The sequence below is a fragment of the Brachycentrus maculatus genome, unplaced genomic scaffold (assembly GCF_059751285.1).
Source record: "Brachycentrus maculatus isolate JH-2025_06_01 unplaced genomic scaffold, ASM5975128v1 h1tg000057l, whole genome shotgun sequence".
In the NCBI taxonomy this organism is placed as follows: Eukaryota; Metazoa; Arthropoda; class Insecta; order Trichoptera; family Brachycentridae; genus Brachycentrus; species Brachycentrus maculatus.
In genome coordinates, this window is record NW_028280811.1 from 234,972 (window position 1) to 258,925 (window position 23,954).

The following is a 23,954-nucleotide window of genomic DNA, read 5'->3' on the forward strand; positions in this document are numbered from 1 at the left end:
TACAGAAAAATACATACATGCGAGATTTTACAGCCAATATGACGTCATTTTTATTTAGAAAACATGGCTTCTTTCTACGGATATGAATCATAACGTTTACGGTAATACAAATTGGGTTAAATCATTGTATTATGTTAAAGAGCCTTAACACTTTAGTAACGGAAATCAACGTTATGTAAGATGTCGTTTGGTCGGATCACCTACCGATAAACCGAATCTCTTCTAAAAATTTTAGAAATGAGGACATTGATGTGTATAACACGTTAAAAGACCGAATAAGGAACAAGGAAATTCAGTAAATGTGTAGTACGGAGGATATAATCCGATAGGGAAGACAATAAAGACGATTCTGGAATGCCTATGTCAATAGAATGCAAGAAAATAGACTAGCCCGATTGCTCTTCAAGAGAACCTACATAGATGGAAGACCTCCAAAGCGCTGGCGTGACAGCTGGCAGTCCACGTCACAAGAGACGGATAACGAAACACACATATTCTTGGATCTATAAGAAGGAAGAAGAAGAAGACCTTTCCATGGAGGTTAAATTAAATTTCAAATATATTTTAATTTTACATGAAATAATATGACATAATGAAGTAAATATTTTTTTAATGTTTCGATGAAATATAAATGATAAAATTTTTTCAATAAGCGGGTTGTGAAAATTTTCGTTCATTGAATTATGTAAGAAATGAGATTTTATACATTCGACCAAGACATATTTTTTTGCAAAAATTACATATTTTCTTACACGAACCATTTACGCATCATTTACAACCATTAGGTTGAGTCAATGACGCAATGAGTCATATATAAAAAAACATACATAAATTGGTTTTGTGAAGATGAAAAGATTCTATTTTAAAAAGAAAACTTATTCCTTTAAGATAAAATGTACGTAAACGATCAAATATTAATGATATAAAATTGAAATCATATTTCATTTATGTTGTGGAAATTTAATTGTCAATGTTTTTTCTCACGTAACGCTAAAAAATCAGCGCCTCACACGGATAAAGGAAATATAGACTTTTTCATTTCCTTGATTTCATGTCCTGTGAATTAAACAGCTCTATTGATATACGTTAAGAACGATAGAACTGTTTTGATCTCCTGAGACTTCTTAAAAACGTAAAATTATTTATTCATGTAGGTATTTTATTTATTTATAAATATCACTTACTCAATGGGGTAAGTATTTTTTACATTAACTTTTTTTTAAATATATGTTTTATTTACATTTTACGTGGTAAACATCGTTATTTTTAAAAATATATTGTGTTACATGTTTCAATACATTCAACGTCGTTATAAAAAAACATAATCCAATGTTTTAAGAAATAATGTTTTTATCAAATAAAAATTCAAATTAAAAATGAATAAATATTTTCACAAAGTGACAGCGTAATCAACGAATGAAAGTTATAAAATTAATTAGATTTTTTACCTTAAATGGAATAAAAAGTACATTTTTCTTACTTTTTTACTCAAATCGTACTCAAACTTTTTAATAAGAATTGTTAAGATCTGTAGCTGTTAGTTATTTCGACGAAAAATAAAAAATAAATTCTCTGTGATCTCTTCATACAATTCAATATGGTGAATAAAGGTTTTATAATAATGAATTTATTTGAAGAGTACTTAGAATTGATCGACAAGATATTTATAGGCACAGCCTACATGCGATTTTTATTACAAAGATCTTTTAGTGGTTTTCGTTCTGTATTTAATTTTTAAATATTATTATTTTAAAGCTGTATTAACCACGCATTACCGTAAATAAGTTTGATTTAATGAGGAAAAAAAATGAAATGCACACATATCTAATATATTTAATTTGACAATACCTTTGAAGCGATGAAAATATTAAAGAAAACAACTTTGCATTCGAAAATATAGGTAATGCTTAATGGTAGTAGCTATCAAAAATAACGCTCTCCGCTAAGAGTATGATGGTTTCACATGTATTCCTGTTACGTTGAATAGATGACGCTGCCATATTGGTAAAAAAGTTGTCTTAAGAAAGCATATGTTAATCTTTCGATCTCTCTTAATTCGAACGCAACATTGTGTCAAAATTTCAAAACAAACGGGTTGGTTTTTAGGATACTTTAAAGATTTTATTAAAATAAAACATGTATTTAAATGAAGCACCTTAAATGTATAATAAATAAATAATTTGAAAAATTAATATCTTACCACATTATCGTGTGTCCAGAAAATGTGTGGGGGCGGTTCTGGAGAATGCCTCACGATGCAAGTCAGATTGAGGGTGCTTCCCGTGTTGATGTACAGGTCTGGTCCACCGACAATCATTGTGATTGGTTCTGTAAGAAAAAAATATTCATTTCTTTAATAAATAAACAAATACATTTTGATGACAACAAAAAATCTATGTATAATATTTATGTAAAGTAAATACAATATATAAATCAGTTTGTTGACTCGAATCACTGAAAAAAAACAATAAAATATGATTTTCGTTACAGCTAAAGAGTCTTTTATTTTAAAAGATATATGAAAAAATATATGTGGTTATTATTAAACAAAAAATGATCTGTAATTTTGGCATGTCAACAAACATCTGCGTGTTTAGCTACCGTGCCCAGGATAATGATGGTTAGTTAGTAAGTTTGTTTATTTTGAAAAGGTGACCAGCCCTCAGCTTCAGTGTAATATTAAATAAATATTGGAGTGAAAAAAAAAACACTTTCATTAATTATACTCCCCCCCCCTTGGAAATGGAACCCAGGACCACCAGAACGGTAGCAGAGCGTGCTGACCATTACACTTCGGAGGCAGACAAAAAGTTAGATACTGACCTATTTGTCAACATAAAACATCAAAATTTAAGAAGTAAGCCTAAATCCGGCTTCTCCTGAGGAGTTTTACGTGGTTTCAATGCAATGTATTTTGCAGTTTTGTGCTATATGGCAAGATAGGCTGATTTTAGTGTGTTAGTTACTTTTTGCTCGAGCAAGGATGATGTTACAGCTTCCCGTAGGGGCTCTAAAAAATATCAAGCCGGAGCAATAATGTGCTGGAATTACAGTAGTCGAAATACAAAGCAATAAATCATGACGGGTGTAACCGCGCGCCCGCAGCGCGGCCTGATGCGTCGTGAATGGCCACCTTAGTATAAATTCTCCACGCAAGTGAAAGGGTGTTGACAGGAATGATTGTGGCACGGGGTTGGATTATTACCGTCGAGGGTACACTCGTATATTGCCAAAGCAGATCTCTCTTTTTTTTCTCAGATGAATACTTATCTTAGACCAGGATATATTATTTTAAAAATTCCCAAACATATATTTTAAATTCTGATAAATAATATAGTTTGTTACATACACAGATACGCATAAAAATCAATGTATGCTACGTACTATATGATGAAATATGACAATATTTTGAGTACGTTAAAATTTTTATTACGTGTGTATGTATAAATCTGGGTTTTTCCACATAGGAGTTATTTATATTATATTTTGATATCTTAACATAGATGAAGAAGAATATGGATGTCTGGACATTTACGGGGCCTACGACCATCATAGGCCGGTTTAAGTGATCTTTTTATACACGTGTAACATTCGCCAATTCTACCGATTATACTTCTATTTACATATATGGTTCAATTTTGAAACGTAGTGTTTGAATCACAAGAATTTCACTAGAGACATCTATTGGTTAGATGAAAGAAGCTTTTTATTTGAGTAGAAAAAAGGCCGTTAGCCCCGAAAATGCACAGACTTCTTATTATTTTTCATCTTTGTTAAGATGTCAAAAAATAATATGAAAGTTTACACACATACATATAAATATTAATATATCCGTGCGCTATATGACTAATAAAACATAACAATTTTTTGAGTATGTTCGTTCACAAATTATCTGCGTTGTTTGTCTACATAGGAGTTATTTATAATGTAAATATTTAAGATCTCAACATGGATAATGAATATGCTACTACAACTACAGGGGTAGGCAGAAAGGATGGAACGTCACACTGTTCTATCCTGACATACACTCTATTTTGTATATTAAAAGTATTGTTAACTTTGTGGTATGGTAATATCACTTTCTCTTTATCATTCATCTTTCACTTTGTGTAATACCACTTTAAAAAGTACTAATTCTGCTACTACAGTCATTCCATCATCAGGTCAAATGTAGATATTTTAATTTTAATTTTGAAATTTCAGACCGTAATTTTTTTATTTTAACACTCTCTTTATCATTTTTGTGTAATACCACTTTAATACTTTGGTATTACACAAAGCGAACGATGAATGATAAAGAGAGTGTTATATTACCATAACACAAAATCAACAATAATTTTATTATACAAAATATAATTTCATTTTAATCTACATTCGACCTGATAATGGAATGATTATTCAGAAACCGGTTATCACGAAGTAGTGTTTTTAAAAGTGTTATTGCACAAAGTGAATGATGAATGATAAGGAGAGTGTAATTTTATTCCTACCTTCCTTCACATCCATACATTTAGTCATAGATGCCCTCCAATCACGTAGACTTTTGGCACAATTTTCATTTATTTATTTCTTTAATTAGCTTATATTATACTTATATCAAAATTCTTTCAGACTCTTCATTCTTCATACATTCAGGCATCTCATAATACATTTTGAAACCCTTATAAATTGAACAATTTTGTGAGTCATTTTTTTTCAACAATAGCAGTCTTATTCTGTCCTTATTTCTAGTTATATGTTGATGAAAATTTTTGTTTAACACTATTTAATCCTTAAAATATTTGAAATGAAACAAGTTCCGTGGTCTAAGGTTAAAAAATTACCGTGGCACTGGATTCACAATGCCGTAGAAGTATAGAGAATGGAGGCCAATTTGTGTGGGAAATGCTACTTCGTAAGGACGTGCGCAGCGGGACGATCCTAAATGGAAATGTTCCTTCCTCCGCGCGCTGTATTGGGTAATCTGGGGCTTGTTTGAAAAACCGGTTTCCGTTTTTTCAGAGAACACAAAGAAGAGAAAATGACTACAGCCATATAACGAGAAAGAGGCGGCACTTAGGTACGAGAGGAAGCTAGAACCTACTCGGCAATGGGGGTAAAACAATCCGAGACTTTATTTATGTTACTGCTCTTGCATTCTTATATCGAATTTGACTATTTCACTTCAGTTTATATAAATAAAGGACCGTTTGCGAACACGTACACTAAATGTAGGTTTTAAGGTAAGAAATAATTGAGGTAGTATATAAATTTAAGTGAAATTAATGATTACCTATACCTGCCACGTGTCGCTGTAACTCAGTCTGAATAAGTGGAAAATAAAGAAAATTTAAAGGACACATTTCTAATTTTTGTTTTCACAATGTTAGTGAAGAAATGAATATATCAAAAACTGTGAAACAACAATACAATCGAAAGCATTAAAAATTCCAAATGAGAGCAGCTGTCAAGAAACATGCTGTCTGCTATGAGAAATGTTAAGAATTGCGTGCGTTGCTGTTGCGTTTAACCACTGCCATTAAGGAATATGTATATACATTATGTATATATATATATATATATATATATATATAACGTGGTAATATTTTCCTTTTGAAAATTAAGTGTAAATAATATGTAAAGTGGGTGTATAATAATAAAATAAACAATGTGTTGCTTTGTAATTAAAGTTTATTCTTAATTTATCTTTATAATCATTTTTATATCTATCTATCTATCTATCTATCTGATTCTGACAGTTAATAATATTATCGTAAGTCTTTTGTTTTCTCCTGAGCGACGCATGCGGCATCTGGTGGTAGAACTGTTTTATGTAGGTACTTTTTGTAAGTACTTAATAAAATGTATAGGTAGGTACCTAGGTATTTTATTACATCTCCCCCCTTGGGGATGAAAATTCATAGTAAAATTTTCACTCGTCCTCCGGATCATCTTCTTGTAGTGAAGGGACTGGTATAAGTTTAGTGATATGATAAAGTTTTTTTTTATTTTTTCCTCCTATCTTTTGTCCTTCTTTTTTTTTCTTTCTTTTTTTCTTTCTTGTTTTTTTTTCTTTCTTTCTTTTTTTTTCTTTTTTTCCGTTCTTTTTTTTCTTTCTTTTTTTTGTATTTTTTTTTTCTTCTTGACCCTTTTAAAGTAGACACAGTTTTTCTCAATCCATTTGTTTTTTTCTTTTGAATTCCTTCATTTTTATTCAGATCTCTTAAAGTATCTTCTAATATAACAACTTTTAATTGTTCATCTGCATTTTTATTCGATTCTAAAACTGGGTTCCGGCTTAGACAATCTACTTCTAAATTTTTCTTTCCTGGAGTATATTTTATTTCATCTTTCGTAGAAGTTTTTTCTACTTTATTTTTATTTTCATTTTTCAAGCACTGTTTCTGTGTTATTTGTATGTCTTCATTTTTATTCTGATCTTTTAAAATATCTTCTAATTTAACCAAATTTACAACTTTTAATTGTTCATCTGCATTTTCATTCGATTTTAATACTGGATTCCTGCTTAGACAATCTACTTCTAAATTCTTCTTTCCTGGAGTATATTTTATTTTATCTTTCGTAGAAGTTTTTTCTACTTTATTTTTATTTTCATTTTTCAAGCACTGTTTCTGTGTTATTTGTATGTCTTCATTTTTATTCTGATCTTTTAAAATATCTTCTAATTTAACCAAATTTACAACTTTTAATTGTTCATTTGCATTTTCCTTCGATTCTATTACTGGATTCCTGCTCACACAATCTGCTTCGAAATTCTTCTTTTCTGGAGTATATTTTATTTTATATTTTGTAGAAATTTTTTTCACATGATTTTTATTTTTAATTTTATCACTAGTTCTTAAATTTCCACGTCTTCTTTGATTATCTTCTAATCGTTTTCTTTGATCATCTTCTAATTTTTCTCTCTCACTCCGAACATATTGTAGTAATTGTTTTAATACATCTAATGTTTCATAATCCATTTCCAATTAACGAAATTGTCGTTTTATAACGTGGTAATATTTTCCTTTTGAAAATTAAGTGTAAATAATATGTAAAGTGGGTGTATAATAATAAAATAAACAATGTGTTGCTTTGTAATTAAAGTTTATTCTTAATTTATCTTTATAATCATTTTTATATCTATCTATCTATCTATCTATCTGATTCTGACAGTTAATAATATTATCGTAAGTCTTTTGTTTTCTCCTGAGCGACGCATGCGGCATCTGGTGGTAGAACTGTTTTATGTAGGTACTTTTTGTAAGTACTTAATAAAATGTATAGGTAGGTACCTAGGTATTTTATTACATATATATACATACATATATATATAAATATATATATATATATATATATATATATATATATATATATATATATATATATATATATATATATATATATATATATATATATATATATATATATATATATATATATATATATATATATATATATATATATATATATATATATATATATATATATATATATATATATATATATATATATATATATATATATATATATATATATATATATATATATATATATATATATATATATATATAGTATGTATAATATAAAAAAGTTCCAAAAAGAAAAAAACTTATGTAAGTGTTTTAACGGTATATCTCAAAACCGTTTAAACATTCGAAGAAACCGAGAATTTAAAATAAATAAAAATAATATTTTATGATTTAAACTTCATAAAACCCAAAAGAAATACCATAGGAAAATGATTTTATTCCAAAAAAAAAAACTTACCTTTTTAGGAGCATATTGGTTCAACTATTTTAGGATAAATTATCAAAAGCTAGTATGATTTTATAAGGAACTTTCAATTATTTAAAATCAAAATGGTGTAACGTGAATAATCTCTATTCAAGCATTTTAACCGAGTAATTAATTCCGTTTCAAAAACCACTTTTGTTCGTACATAATAAAAGTATAATTCGAAAAATATATATTGTTTTAGCCGCCGCAATATCGCGTACAATGTATTTTCACTGAACATTATTTTCTGATATTCATGAAATGAATTTGACCAAAAATTTACAAGTTATGCACTCGGAATTTTGACATCATACTTTCAAATTTACGACGTCACGTTTGTCACTTTATGACAGTTTATGGAGACCAGTGGATATGAGGATGTATTTTGATAGTCATTATTTTATGGTTATTTTATTTCAATTAAAAAATAAGCTTATGAATAATTTACTATGTAAAAGGTAGTCATTTATTTAACCTTTTTATATTATTAGGGTTGATGTAAAAAAAACTCAGAATGAAAGTTTATATGGCATTAAAAACATTGTTTTAATGCTATATAAACTTTCATTCTTAGCAAAATTAAGGCAGCAGCAGGCACCGCAGTGGTTGGAGCGCTACGTGCAGCGCAGTCAAGTAGAGAAAACTGGAGAAGAGTCATTGCTTATGTAAGGGTCACAACCCTTAGTAATAAGGAATAAGACGGAGATGAAGAAGATTGTTTGTATATTGAGACAGAGATTAAGATAAGGAGGAGTAAAGCACTACGTATATTAAAAGTTTTGGAGATCTGCAAAATGGATGATCAAAAGTACATTTACGATATCTTTGTTCACAAATTCTGTGTTAAGCTTCACTTAGGAGTTTTATTTATATCAAGATTTTTATATGCAAAGATGAAGAAGAAGATTGATTTCTGGGCATTTATAGGACTAACGACCTGTCATTGACTGGTTCAATTTTCATATCTTAGTTTTGGATAAAAACAAAATACTACTAAATGAGTTTCATTTCACACGGCTAGTTTAAAAAACTACAAATGTTTTCATCGACAGATAATTACAACAAAAAAACAAAACCGATACAAACAAAGATGTGTTTTTATTAATAAACATAGAAAATGATTTTCTTCGTGTGTTTAAGTTTAATATTTAAATAATCGTGTTTTTCTTCTTCCATTTTCCTTCTTGGTGAAGGTGTTGTGGCGTGTTTTATGAGGGATTAGCCTCCTATGATGTCGATTCCCAGTTGTCAATCCATCTCTTTGGTGGTTAACCTGGAAGTCTACCTTGGGGTTGGCCGTGCAATGCAACGTGGGGGAGTCTGGATGGTTCCGTTCTCCTCACGTGCGCATACAATTGTCTTCTTCGTTGCCTTCCCACCTAGCGATATCTTTGATCTCGCATATTCCTTTTATCCTGGTGGTCCTTATCATATCTCAAAGACTATTGTCATGACTCTTTAATCATCATGTTACTCTACAAAATTAATGCCCAATTATAAAATAATGGAATAAATAAGTTAAAAGGATAAGAAAAAAAAGTAAATAAATGAATGGTTGCATCTATGTCACTAGCTTTTAGGTTTTCTTTTACATAAACTAGGGGCCAAATATTTTTCGGGTAGCGATAAATTTTATTTTATGGATTATACGATTATATGAATAGAGGAGGAAGCGAAGAATCGATAGCCTCGTTTACTTTTACTGCTACAAATCTTCTTCCATTTTGAAAAGCCGAGGAAATGCTCGAAGTCATGATAAATAATGAGTTATGAGTAGGGAAAAAACGACCGCTCTTAGGAAAATAATCCTTTAAATTTAAGAACTCGGGAAAACGTGGCGAGTGGAAAGAATATGCATTAGAGTCTGGTGTTTTTGTTGATTTTCGTCATTATCCTTCAAACACCGCCGTTGAGAAACGAGGAACAAGATTTTTATGAAATATCAGAGGAATATTATAAAATACAATTTGAAGATTGTATAAATGAATATCAAAACACGTTTCCACATTTTTGTACCGTAAAACATAGTGCTAAATATGCATTTAATACTCATATGTTCTTTGAAATATAAATAAAAAGATATTCCTAAATTGATTCAGCAGTCACTCAAGTCCATTGTTAATAGTCAGGAAGAAAGGGGAAAATATTTAATGACGGTGGTGACCTCAGTTGAGAATTTGTGAAATATAGTATATATATTTATAGTGAAGTAGTCCGAAAAATGAATATTTTAGTGTGAATAGGTTAGTTTGAAGATAAATATGGTATTACAATATTTTGTATTAAAGTAAAAAAAGCCACTGCGGAGTAGTTAGATGTCGCAAGTTTGGCTCCCCCCAAATTCACACCCGCTAAAGTGAATTCAATGAATTTTAGACTAATTAATAAGTCTGGGTGTTTGTTATGTATTTTTAATATAAACTTTCCCTCTTCATATTATTTTACCTTAAGGTAAGCAATACAAATAAAAGCTTTGCGGTTTATGTATTTAAAAAATATATATTAAGTATTTTTAATACATATTTCTCCATTCCATACTTTCTATTCTAAAGATAAGTTACATAATTGAAAGCTTTGCGAGTTATCAATTTCTTTAAGTGTATTTTTATTTTTTTTTCCAATTCAAACTTTTCGTCTTTATACTATCTAACCTGAAGATAAGCCACAAATATAATATAATGAAAAAGATAAGCCAAAATAAAATATAATGATGAAGTTTACATATATATTGTCCTATCAGCTTTTTAATTTATTTTGTCTCTCAATTTGTTTACTTTGTGAATTTGTTTGACGCTGATCAACCCCTAGAAACGTAAAGATTTTCCTTATGTTTTTGAATTCAAAGGATGACCAATGGACCCCATGGGTATTGAATACTGCCTATGTGTAACAACCCTCTTTCATACAGTCAGTGGGATAATTTATTCGTTTGAAATAAATTTGAAAGTTTTTAGTACATAAATCCATTCGGGAGGAATAACATTGACTTTTTTATTTTCACCATAAAATTATAAAATGTCTGTTTTACTACCAGAAATTAAATTTTTTTCCCAAATGTAAAATATTTAGTTTAGTGCTGGATCATTAATGCATTAAATAATTTTACTGGTTCATATGTGCAGATTTTAAACAATTTTGGTTTTCCAAACGTTTTATATGCCTTTTCAACGACAATGAGTTGTCACAAAAAATATCTAATAACATGTCATTGCTTGATTCGACAGTCATATTGTAGTAATAACTATCTATTTTTAATAAAGTTTGGTTGAATTTATACTTAAATGGATTTAAAATATATTTATTAAACATATTTAGACTTAGCTTCACATACAGTGTTTGAAAATGATGAAGAATGCATCGAAACACGTATCACAAGACATTTTAAGAAATATGGTATTAACCAAGTAAAACTTAAATTAAAAATAAGTATGTTTTATTTATAGAATTGACATTAACTAAAATAACTGTTTTCGAGATCGTTACATTATGCATCAAGATGTGATAATACAGAGTGTTTTTTATTTGTATTTGTACCTTGATGAGAACATCTGTATTTCTCAAAACAAGTCATGTTTACATTAATAAACTCAAAATAATCTTAAGCAAGCGTTTTTTTGCCCATGAATAAAATAACCTTACCTTACTTAGTAAAATAACCCAAGTTAAGATCTATTAAAATTACTCAACCGAAAATAACTCTACTAACTATCGTGATATTTATCCTTGGGAAATAACCTTTTATAAAATAACAGTATGATGCTACAGTAAATCCCTCAGATAAAATTATTACAAAAAAATTATGCTTTAATAATTCTTATTAAAAATATGCTTTAATATAAATATATATATATATATATATATATATATATATATATATATATATATATATATATATATATATATATATATATATATATATATATATATATATATATATATATATATATATATATATATATATATATATATATAAATATATATATATATATATATATAAATATATATATATATATATATATATATATATATATATATATATATATATATATATATATATATATATATATATATATATATATATATATATATATATATATATATATATATATATATATATATATATATATATATACATATATATATATACATATACATATATGTATATAATTGGAGATAATCTAGATTTGTGAACAAGTATTTGAACACACTCAAAATGTTATTGTTTGTTTGAAAACTCAAATCTCTGGTATGAATTCACTGATTGCTTTGAAATTTTGATACAGCGTTGCATTTGAGAATGCGCTTGTTTTTATTTAAATTGATAAAAATATCTTTTTTCCGATGTTTAATTTGCCTTTTTTGAAGAATAGTTTATTAACCGAAATTTCAACGCCATCTTTTGAACTTAACACCAACACAAGGAATTCTTCAAAATGTTTATATCGAATACAGTGTTTCTTGGTACAGCTCACTTTGCATTTAATGTTATTTATTAGAATATTGTGGTTTTCATTGCTTTATTAGTATTATAAAAGAAATCATTCAGAAATGTCTCCAATCAACATTTTTTCTTTTCCATATAACACGATAGAGCCACAGCAATGCGTGGCCGGGTACTGTAAGTTATTATTAAATAATATTTGGTCATTTTTAACCCATCGATTTTTTATATAATATATTTAAGAACCGATATTCAATGGTCCAAACAAAGTATACTAGAAGAGTAAAAATTATGCAGGCCACTAATTGAGAATAAAGTTTACACATGTGTTCGAGCCCTATACTTTTCCAGTGCTTTTTTAAAAGTATGTAGGATATTTTTGCGTCAAACTGTATTTGCAAATGTGGGTATACTAAAAAAAATAAGCGCAAAGAGTGAATGAAATATGTTTCGCTTTTTATCAATTATACAACAAAATATTAACTTTTGTGTTTATGTACCTATATAAAGATCCCATCGGAGGAATAACATCATGATTTATTTTTTATCGCAATTTAAATAAAGCGCTTGGGAGTTACGATTTTGATATTAATATTACTTAAAATACTAAATATTTTAGGAGATATATTACTAAGAGCTTAGGAGATAAATTTGGATGTTATATAGATATTTGAAACAGGAAAGGAGCAATGAGGAAGTAATAAATACCAACATTATATGATTACAGCCCTGTAAATACCCAGACATCCGTATTCTTGTTCATCCATGTCAAAATGTCAATACAAATAACTCTTAAGTGATCAAACCCAGATTTGTGAACTCTCAATAAATTGTTTTTTTTTATATATTTAGACATTTTTAATAAGTCTAAAAAGTAATTTCATATATTTATTCTGGGTAATGAAATATTACGTGGGTGACCCTCAGTTATCACTGACGATTTGGTGCAGAAAGTCGTTGGAAAAAGTGGAAAATAGAAGATTTGTGATTTCTTCATCAGAAGAGTAGTGCTCTCAAATTATAAGAAGCATTCTCTATGAAATTGTTACCAAACGCTTAAACTATCGAAAGCTTTGCTCACGATGGGTGCCAAAAATGTTGACGGAGACGCTTAAAACCAAACGTTGAGGCAGCGTCTTAACGGCGGCGGCGTCAAACTTCTATCACGACGTTATACAATAGCTTGAAGTTCGATATGACACGAGTGAAGAGATATCTTAATATTAGTGGTAATTATATGGAATTGAAGTTAATTGAACAGTGGCATGATTCTTTAAATTTGTTTATCAAAAAATACTTTCATAAAAAAAAACACACATTCGAAACCAGAAACTCTGACTCAAGAGTCTGGGACACTAACCACGTTACCACAACTCGACACAGTAATTATTTATTTGATAACAAACACAGAGATCAAATACTTTCGATGTCAACACACAGGTATGTCACAATAACTTTTTTGCCTGTCTAACTAGGGTAAGTCCCTGGTATGAAACTGTTCACACCCAATTGTGATAGTTTTGGAAATTGTAAATGATAAATTAAATTACAGAAAAAACAATAATTATATGTTGTTAACTATGTTTTTTTTAAAGCTAAAGCCACCATCTACCCGCTGCGGTTATAAAGTCTTGGGGGACTCTGTCAGCTGCGCATAGATGAATAATTTTAATTCATTCTTAAGGAATAAAAACTCTATGCAGATAAATGAGGGAGGAGGATGATGTATGGACAAAGGCCAAGACTTCGTCCCCACCCCTTAGGATCCCTTAGCCTATGTAAAAAGAAAGAATACATAATTAAACAGAGAAAAAATAGTTCTTACAAAAGTATAAAGTGATAAATTAAATTACAGAAAAAAACAATAATTATATATTATATATTATGAATAATTAAAAATTATGAAATATACGTTTCAAAATTCTACATCTTATAAAATGGCTGACGCTAGTCAAATGCAAGTAATGGTGACACCGGCGGGTTTTTATGCGGACGAAAATTTATATTAGAACAATTCCCCTTGTAGGAGTGTCGACATTTTCCTACATATGCGCAGTGAGGCTTTATTTTGCCTCCCTTGTCGACCAATTCCCTTGATACGGGTGAGTTACGGGAATATAATAGAAGCCGTGTTCTTCCGAATCCCAGATTCCACCTAAAGGACATATTTTCTTTGAGACTTAATGTTAATTTAAATGGGAATCCAGGAGAAGTATATGAAATTAATGGCGACGCAAACAGGAGACAAGAAAGGAAATAATGCCTTAATTTATTGGTCCGTAAAAGGTTTTTAGGATCTCACAAGTCAAGCTTTGAGACACCTTGCGAGTTAATCTCGCTGTTCTTTAGTGTTTTTCGGAATAATTCTTGAGATGATGTTTGGATAAAACATTAACTCTTTGTATTAAACAAAAACAATAATTATAAATATTTATAATCATAATAAATTATTAAATGAAACAGAAGTTAATATAACGGGATCTTTGATTTATGCTAGATTATCTTTATGTTTTTGTTTAAAATTGCATTGTAGACTGCAATATATCGGTAATAATAGTGAGACTGTCTATATTTTTTTCATTTAATTCTATGATGATTGTGATGACCTGAATAAGCGAGCATTTATTTTATAGCATAAAAACGCAATTGGATCATATGAAGGCGAAAAAAACGCAAAGAAGAAAAATACATCATTCAAAAGACCTCTACACGTTAACATGATAACATAACAATCCGCTTCAAAGATGGTTGGGATATATAATGTATAGTTGGAACCTTTTTCCATAGATATCAAATAAAAGTGGTATATTGAGTAAGGTGTTTTTTTTTAAAGCTAAATATTACCAAAATATTATTAATATTTAAAGCATTTACTTTGTGGTTAGTCATTTTTACTTATTTTTTTTTACAAAAATGTTAATAATATTAGTATATAACCGCTTACCAACATTTTTATATCTACCGGTTTCGAGATGTACCCGTCTCTTTGTCTGGACAATCACTACCACAGCATGCAAACAATATTGCGTACTGTGGTAGTGATTGTCCTGACGAAGAGACGGGTACGTCTCAAAACCGGTAGACATAAAAATCTTATTGATATTTTTGTAAAAAAACATTTTACTTTGAAATAATTCACTTTGACTTAAAAAAATAAAATTGAAATAAATAAAATATTCACGTTAACATTTATGGTTTATTTAGAATTCAATCAAAACTAATATTTGACCAGTCATGCACAAAATAGAAATAACGCATTCATAAATCATTCACCGTCATGATATGTGTTTATTTATAGCTCACAAATGGGTACAGTTTTTTTTACTTATATGTTTTTCGTATAATATTTTGTTTTAGTCGGTCACAGCAAACCCAGATCATTGGTAAAATAAAATAAATTTAAAAATTTGAAAAATTAGTTATTTTATTAAACAAAATGCAGTTCCACCAAGAAATGTCAATACAAAACTTTAAACTTATCATAATCATATAGATCAAAACATGGCATTATCATATTTCTCATATTATTTTTTGACATCTCATCAAAAATGAAGAAGAATATGGAAGTCTGGGCATTTACGGGGCTGACAACCGTCATAGGCTGGTTTAAGTGATCGCTTACACACGTGTAACATTCACCAATTCTACCCATTATTGACAACCACACTACTCAATTTATTGGAATTTCTATATATATGAACCAATTTAGAAACCTTGTTCTTGAATCACTAGAACTTCTATAGAGACATCTATTGGTGAGATGTAAAGAAGCTTTTTTATCAAGCAGAAACACTTATATTGGTATGTGAGGTCCGAATCATATTTTTGTGAACAAGTATTTGAACACACTCAAAATGTTGTAATCATATTTCTGGATTACATTTTTGTTACGTAGATATATTATATTTTCAAAGCTTTGCAAACTTTTTAAAATATTTTTTTATTTGATTAGACTGAGCCACAGCACAGCCGGTGTATTATAAAAAGATGACATTTATGAATAAAAATCCATAGGTTGGAGTTTTTCCATTTGTATAATCTCTTTTTTTTTGTTGGAAACCACTCGCTTGTATAAACGTGGCATGTACACAATGCTGGGTACATATCATTAAAAGTTTTGTTCAGAATTCTCAAATAAAACATCTGTTTTTCATTTTTCATAACCTTTATATAAGACAATATGGCGGTCGTTTCAATTTACCCACGATATCATGAGATATGCGATACTCGTTTTCCCTCGTTTCGTCATATCGTAAAGCATAATGATATAATTTGTATGATAGGTTTGTTATGCATGCTGAACTTGATTTTAATTATCGTACGATATGGTTTTACTCTTCTATCATCTATCTTCGAATTTCTTTTTTTTGCTTCCTTTTTTTTTCTCTTAAACATACATTTTTTTACTAAATGTATTATGGCTCTTTAGGCAAGGCATGTGTTGAGCCAAAATATTAACATGTTATTACATTTAAATTTTTTATATTTTTAATTGTTTTTTTAAAAATAATTATTAGATTAAATACATTCCATAAAATAGAAACAATAACAATTTACAGTATAAAGGTTTAACAATAAAATAATTTCATTAATTGATTCGGCAGTCACTTTGTGGTAAAATCTATCCATTTTTAATTAATGTTTTACTTAGTAAATACCACTATTTCTTAAAATCTACTGTGACACGTGTTTCGATGCATTCCGCATCATACGGTGTTTGAAAATGATGCGGAATGCATCGAAACACGTGTCACAGTAGATTTTAAGAAATAGTGGTATTTACTAAGTAAAACATTAATTAAAAAAAAAAAATAATTTCATCTGGACTTTGATTAATTCACTTTCTACCTTATCCCTTCCAACGAGAAGCAACCATCGATGGGCACTGTTCTTAAATACATGATCACTACTGGAATTCTATTATAGTAAATCGATTTTATTGACATGTCAACAAAGATGGAGAAGAATAAGCAAGTCTGGGTATTAACAGAGCTTGTGTCCTGTAATGGCGAACGTAACACGTGTGATCCAACGTGATTACTTAAATTAGCCTATGACAGGTTGCGAGCCCTAGATATTTGCATGGTATTCTTCATCTTTGTTGAGATGTCAATATAAATAACAAACTCAGATTTGAACACACTTAAAATTTTGTGAATAAATTCGTTTAAAGAAAAATCATGTTTTCAGGTGTCTGTCTCTTAGCAAGTAAACCAATTCGGGGAGAAACTTACACATTTCATGATGGTCTTTACACAATAAAAAAAAACTTACTCAACTAATCCGAAGATGGTGCCAAGAACTCGTATGTGAAGGAAGGTGTCAATTAGTGGACAAATATAAAACGACATATGAATGGCGTGGTTTCCAATCATGGGTAGATTGGTGTTCACGTGTTTAGAGTATAACTTTGTATGCAATGTTGAAACAAAGAATAAGCTTAAACACAAGGCTTTAAGCACAGTATTTTTGTTTAACTTTGTAAAATCTACTTTTCTGATATGTAAATTAGTGGTTTTCAAAAATTATATTTTTAATTAAAAGTTAGTAGATTTTATCACAAAGTGAGTACTGAATAAAAAAGTTATTATTTATAACAAAAACCTCTACCAAACCATATAATTTATATGTTATAAGGTGAAAAATCTCAATTGTCTTTATAAAAATTGTTAGAAAAGTCATTCATCATTTACAGAGATTTCTTTGTATTCCTTGTTATAACTCAAGATAAAAACTTTGATTGAGTTTTTTTCTAAAATAAAAGAGTTTATTGACTAACTTTAATAAAAAGAATTTTACGTCAAAAAGTAAAAAAAAGGTATGAATCACTCGCTGAAATATATGGAGCAGTCAGTTTTTTTGTGAGTAAACTCACTCGAAGGATTTTGTCTCTGAAACGAGCCTTCAATTATTTTTATTTCATTTCACTTTTCTCAAATACCATTTCAGATAATCAATAAAAAACGTATTATTTCTATTCGCTTTCTGATTATTTTTGTCATTCCTTCAAATCACGTTATCAGTCAATTATAACAATTAAGGACTTATATTTTTCCTTTAATTTTGCTGCAATTACTGTAATTTTGTTTTTAAAATCAAAATGTTAATGCAACAAAGAAATTCCTAAAATTACACTGTTTTTAATAGAGAGATATTCACAATAAGTTCCTATTTTTCTTATTATTTAAAACTAATTGTTTTATAGATGTCTCTAATACAAAGTTAAGGAATTAAACCATCGGTAAAATGGTAAATGTAACACGTGCATAAAATAATTAACTTGGCTTATGACGGGTCGTTGTCACTATAAATGCCTTTAAATCATATTATCGCTCATCTATTGTATATTGAGATATCGTAAAAAATAACATGAATAAAAGGCCTGCTCTTATTTATTTTTTCATAAATTATTAATAATTAAATAAACAAAATAATAGAAGTAGGTGCTGTGGCGTCTACAAGCATCTACTTGACTTCGAAATCGGCGTAGGGTTTAATTTCCATCGACTGCAGAATGAATTTTTAAAATATTGATTTTAAATTGATCTGAGTATTTGTAATATATTTTACACACCAAAAATGGAGGCTTTAGTGGATATCTATATAAAAAAACTATTCCTTGCATTCTTTGTTTATATCTCAATTCGTATAACTATTATAATTTTATAATATTTTAAAATAATTTTGGATAGTTTCAAAAGTGCTTTTAGTCCTATAAAATTATCTAATCATCTCATTATTACAGACGTATTAACAGATATGTCATAGAAGCGCCCTAGAGATAGTATTTTACGAGAATAGTACCATATAAATTATCCAAATTTGTTATTATTATTATAAATATTTCATCTATCATATAATTTTGTGTAAAAATATACATTCATAATAACACGATGAAAAAACATCTTGGTGCACGATAAATCTACCATTTTTTAAGCCTGGTTGAATGTAGCTCTTACGAGATTACAAAAGACGTACCTTGTCACGCAGACATGACCAAAACAGATATTATACACGACCCCTCGTCCTGATTTTAAATAATATAGGTCTCCTTTGTTATGTAATAATTGATCGTCGCACAAAGCCGTGCGGGTTTATATTCATAATAAAGCGTAATGGAATCGACAACATAATTTATGGTAGGCCACCATTTCGTTTATTGAAGTAGGTTGTGGTGATATTATTAATCATTTTCATTTACCCTTGGAAGCAGAGGAGGCCTGATGGGTTATTTACCCTATGACTATCCTCGCAAAATTACAGAGGTATCGTTTCGTACCTTTAAATGCTCGCAGGTACTGTATAATAAATTTGTTGACTATTGCCTGTGCCTGACCATGCGTAGGTGTGCCTCAGTCTGATTAAAGAAATAGAAAGAAAGCAGAAAGCAATCGTTTTTAATATTGTATGTCTAATTTTATGATGCTTAGACCAGTGTTCAAAATACCAAATGCGGAATATTGACGCATTGGTTTTCAAATTTAATTAGGCTTATCTTACGTAAAATGCCAAGTTATTAATTACTGCATTAATTTAAAGAAAATTTAATTCATATTTCTTACAAAAAAAAGGTTTGTTAATTTTTTTTTGATATTTTAATAGATATTTACGATACAACAGTTACGGAAGCAGATATATACAAGTACAGTGGCGTGTACAGGAAATAAATTAAGCCAGTCAGAAGAGGTAGGTAGTACGGTAAGCTAGCTATTATTAAGTAAGGTATGGTAGGCATTTTTAAATGTCACTCGGGTAAGTTAGGATAGGCACTGCTTTTCAGTCTATGTGGAATGCACACCCCTGTGTATATATAAATAAATAGTACTTTATAATATTGTCAGTCTATTCAGATTTCAATTTATATTTGTTAATGTACGTTATCAATTTGAAATACATTATAAGCGAGGTATTATTTAATTTAAAGTATTATTTCATCGTTATTGTATTATTACTTTCAAAGGATTATTTTCAGTTGTTACAAAATGCTTTTTGTGCAGAAAAACAAAACTTTTACGTAACGTAAAACACTGAAAAGCGACGGTAAATAAACGTAAATAATAAACAAGATGGAATCGCTGCCTACCGATGAGGATATAATGGAAGGTTTGATGAAAACTTAATGAAGCCTCCTATTTTCAAACATTTTAACACATTGACACACATTTTTCGGTGTCATGATCAGTTGCAAGACTAAAAAGTCACCTAATGACTCTGACACATTCTGACGTAAAAGTTGCTGAAATATAATTATTTATTCATTTTACAACATATACATACATAATTACAAATTTAAATAAAAAAAATGCCCCCCAACTTTTCCCGTGCCAAGGGCACATGTTTTAATAGTCATTCATAAAATTATATGAAACGAGAATTGTTAATGATATGCTATTACACATGACATGGCCGAATGATATGATCTATTTTAATTCTGCCAACCTCCACTATCCATTTTTAGAAAAAGCTCTCTTATACTTAGTTTAGTTATTTAATGACATTATAGAAAATAGAAGCAGGTTGTACAACAATATTGCAAAATGATCGAAGTACTCTTATCCAAAAGGGATATGTATTAGCTTTTGTTTGATGTGTTTCTGTAAAATAATTTCGATTTTGTAGTTCTATGTACATTTCCAAAAAGTGTATAAATTATTCCATTTATCAAATGTTTTCAAAAGACTAGTAAAAATTAATGCTATTTGATTTTATACGAGATCATAAGAGTAAGGGTTGCAATCCTGAGCGCTTAGACATTTCTGCTATACTCCTTATCATCTTCTAAAGTAATTAAATCCAATATCCTCCTCCATATACTGTTCTATGCGGCAGTCATTTCCTTTAACCTTGGTTCCTTTGGTTACGTCATCCTATATAGGACCCGATTGTACTTCACACGACAATATCCGCGAAATCCTAAATTATCTGGTATCATTAATTGATTCGGCAGTCACCTTGTGGTAAAATGTATCAATTTTTAATTTAGGTTTTACCTAGTAAATACCACATTAGTGGAGTTGATTAATTAAAACTGAAATTGAAAATACATAAAATCAATAATAATAATAATAATACTAATATAAGAGTTTCTGTTTAGTAAAAAGCTTCTTAACATCTCACCAGCAGATGTCTTTAGTGGAGTTCTAGTGATTCAAGAACAAGGTTTCTAATTTGGTTCATATACATAGAACTACCAAGAATTTGAGTAGTGTGGTTGTCAATAATGGGTAGAATTGGTGAATGTTACACGTGAGTAAAGTGATCACTTAAACCAGCCTATGACGGACGTCACCCACGTAAATGCCCAGACTTCAAAAAGATGTCAGAGATGTCAAAAAATAGTAAACATAACATCAATTTAAAACACAACGTTCATCTTAATAATTGAAGTCTTAGATTTCAATAAGATTATAGGGCAAGCGTTAATTTACAGCTTTGTACTTACTTTGTCCTCCAGCTCATTACTGATTGTCGTAGTCCTTTGATGCGTTTCTATAACTACACTATACTACAGTACCTACTGCCTGTTCTACACTCTGTGACCGTGGGCATTGTTTAGCGCTCACTGTCTGTCTCCACACCTTGTGACCCTAGGTATTGTTTAAAGCGACTTGCAGTTGATGTACGGTTATACCTCGGACTTGCTTGGTCCACTATTTACGAGTTTGCTTTGTATTGAGCTCCTTTTTTATGTGCACAAATCACTCACTTCTTTCAAGAACGTCATAAATCAAAAATCGCCAATTTTTAGTCGTGCATGTTTCCGGAATGCCCAGAAAATGTACTATATCACAGTAAAAAAGGCATATTTTTAACTTAATATTTACGCTACAGGGCAGAAAGTGTTGTATATGCATGTCGAAGAAAAGGTATTGTTTAATTTTTTTTTAGATATACTAAATATTTTTCAAATGGAGAAAAAACCTTCAGGTTTTACCTAAAAAGATCTGTTGCACAGTAAAAAGTTCAAAAAGTGGCTTGATATTCATTTTTAATACATTGTGTTATATTTTTAAGCTTATAAAACGTTCTCCTGAAAAATCAAGTTTGTTGATTTATAACGTTCTTGAAAGGAGTGAGCGAAATGCTCCCTTTAATACCGCGTCTCTAAACAAGTAAACAATAGCGATATTATTATATCTCGCATTCGTAATGTGTGAAGCGTACGATGACACTACATCTTGAATGCATCAAACACATTATTAAATTTTCTTCTTAAACTTTATATTGGACTTAATCCTAGACTAAAGGATTTGTTTCAATGCACCTTAAAACAGGACTATCGTAAAATGTACAACAATAAGAAAAACTCACATTTCACTAAAAACGATAACCAAAAAAGTTTTATAAATAAGTGGAACTTTAAAAAAATATATATAAAATAAGCATTTTTATTTATTTATTTTTCAAAACATATGACACACATAAGTCATATGTATAATATTCCCGATGAGTAATTTCTATTTCTCATTTTGGGACATGGGACTGAGGTTAACAAGACTGAAACACAAATATTATAATAAAGTTACAAAAAAGATTTAAAAAATTACCAAAACTATTGAAAAAATGTAAAAACAATAAACAGGTATAATAAAAAGGCATTAAAAGCATTTTTAAAAGAAATAAATTTCCGTAAAAAATTAGGATGCATGCATTAGTCATAACGTTATTTCGATAAATTGCCTTGGTGCTCCATACAGATTGGATTTCCGTCGTAAATTTTACGAATGTCCCGTAATCTAGAGATAAAAACACATTTTTTCCATCAGAAGTACCTACATGAAAAAAAATTGTTTCGTGTTTTTTTTCTTCTTTGTAAAATGTAAAGCTCCGTTTATTTCAGTCGGACTTTTCCGTTTGCGGTTTGCGCGTAAAATTTTCACGATATAAAATATATTTAACAGCACGAAATTCATTTTTATCTAGCCTGGGCTATAACCTAAGAGGTCTTTATGATTTTTCGTATGCCAAAATGCTCGCTCTTATTTGGCCCCCCACAATTATAGGGCCTTTAAACGGAATGGAGGGCATTAGACTTTAGTTTACGCGGATCTCTTGATGCGTATTATTATTTTAAATTGTTCCACTCGTGGTAACTTTTGCCCCTAAATGTGCGAATTTCGAATAAACCGGGTATTCGCCTATCGTAACCATACACTTTTTGTCTCTCTTGATATTATTTTCATAAAATTAAGTTTTGCAGAAGCCCTTTTGTCTTTCGAATTATTTTGTTATCGTATTAAAACATTTATACTTTTACATAATTTCACATTAGCGACAAATGTTTATTTGATAAATTAACTCGAGAGTGTGTTTACCGACAACAAGGAACATGTTATTAGTAGTCAGAGAAGTTATCTTTTAATATAAACTCAACGAAAAATATATAAAACAAATAAAAAATAACCAACTGACATGATGCTTTTCCGCAGGGGTTGGTAGAGAAAATAGTACGCCATACCAATCTGTCTGTGCAAACATTCGTAAAAACTAAATAAATAAGTTGGTACTACCTTGAAGTAAAAAAATAAAAAAAAGGATTATTTTCCATTACATTTTTATTTAGACCCAATCAGTTAATTTCTTATTTATTATAAAATATTATATTGGAACAGTTTTAAAGCAAAGTAATTTTTTTTTAATAACTTGATATAATAAAAAAATATATTGACCATGTTGAAGAGTAAATACATATACTCGTAGTACCTAAATTTATAATTAATTGAGTCTAGGAGGCACTTAAATAAAATAACGATGG

General features: G+C 29.2%; 1 protein-coding gene across 1 annotated transcript in view; it reads right to left on the bottom strand.

The window, feature by feature from the left end:
• The window catches only part of LOC148311738 (neurotrimin-like), a 79,586-nt gene that overhangs the window by 16,331 nt on the left and 39,301 nt on the right, over positions 1 to 23,954 (bottom strand). Inside the window, exon 5 of the mRNA XM_088278435.1 lies at positions 2,201 to 2,328. Coding sequence (XP_088134561.1) covers positions 2,201 to 2,328 — 128 coding nt within the window. The remainder of the gene's footprint in view (positions 1 to 2,200; positions 2,329 to 23,954) is intronic.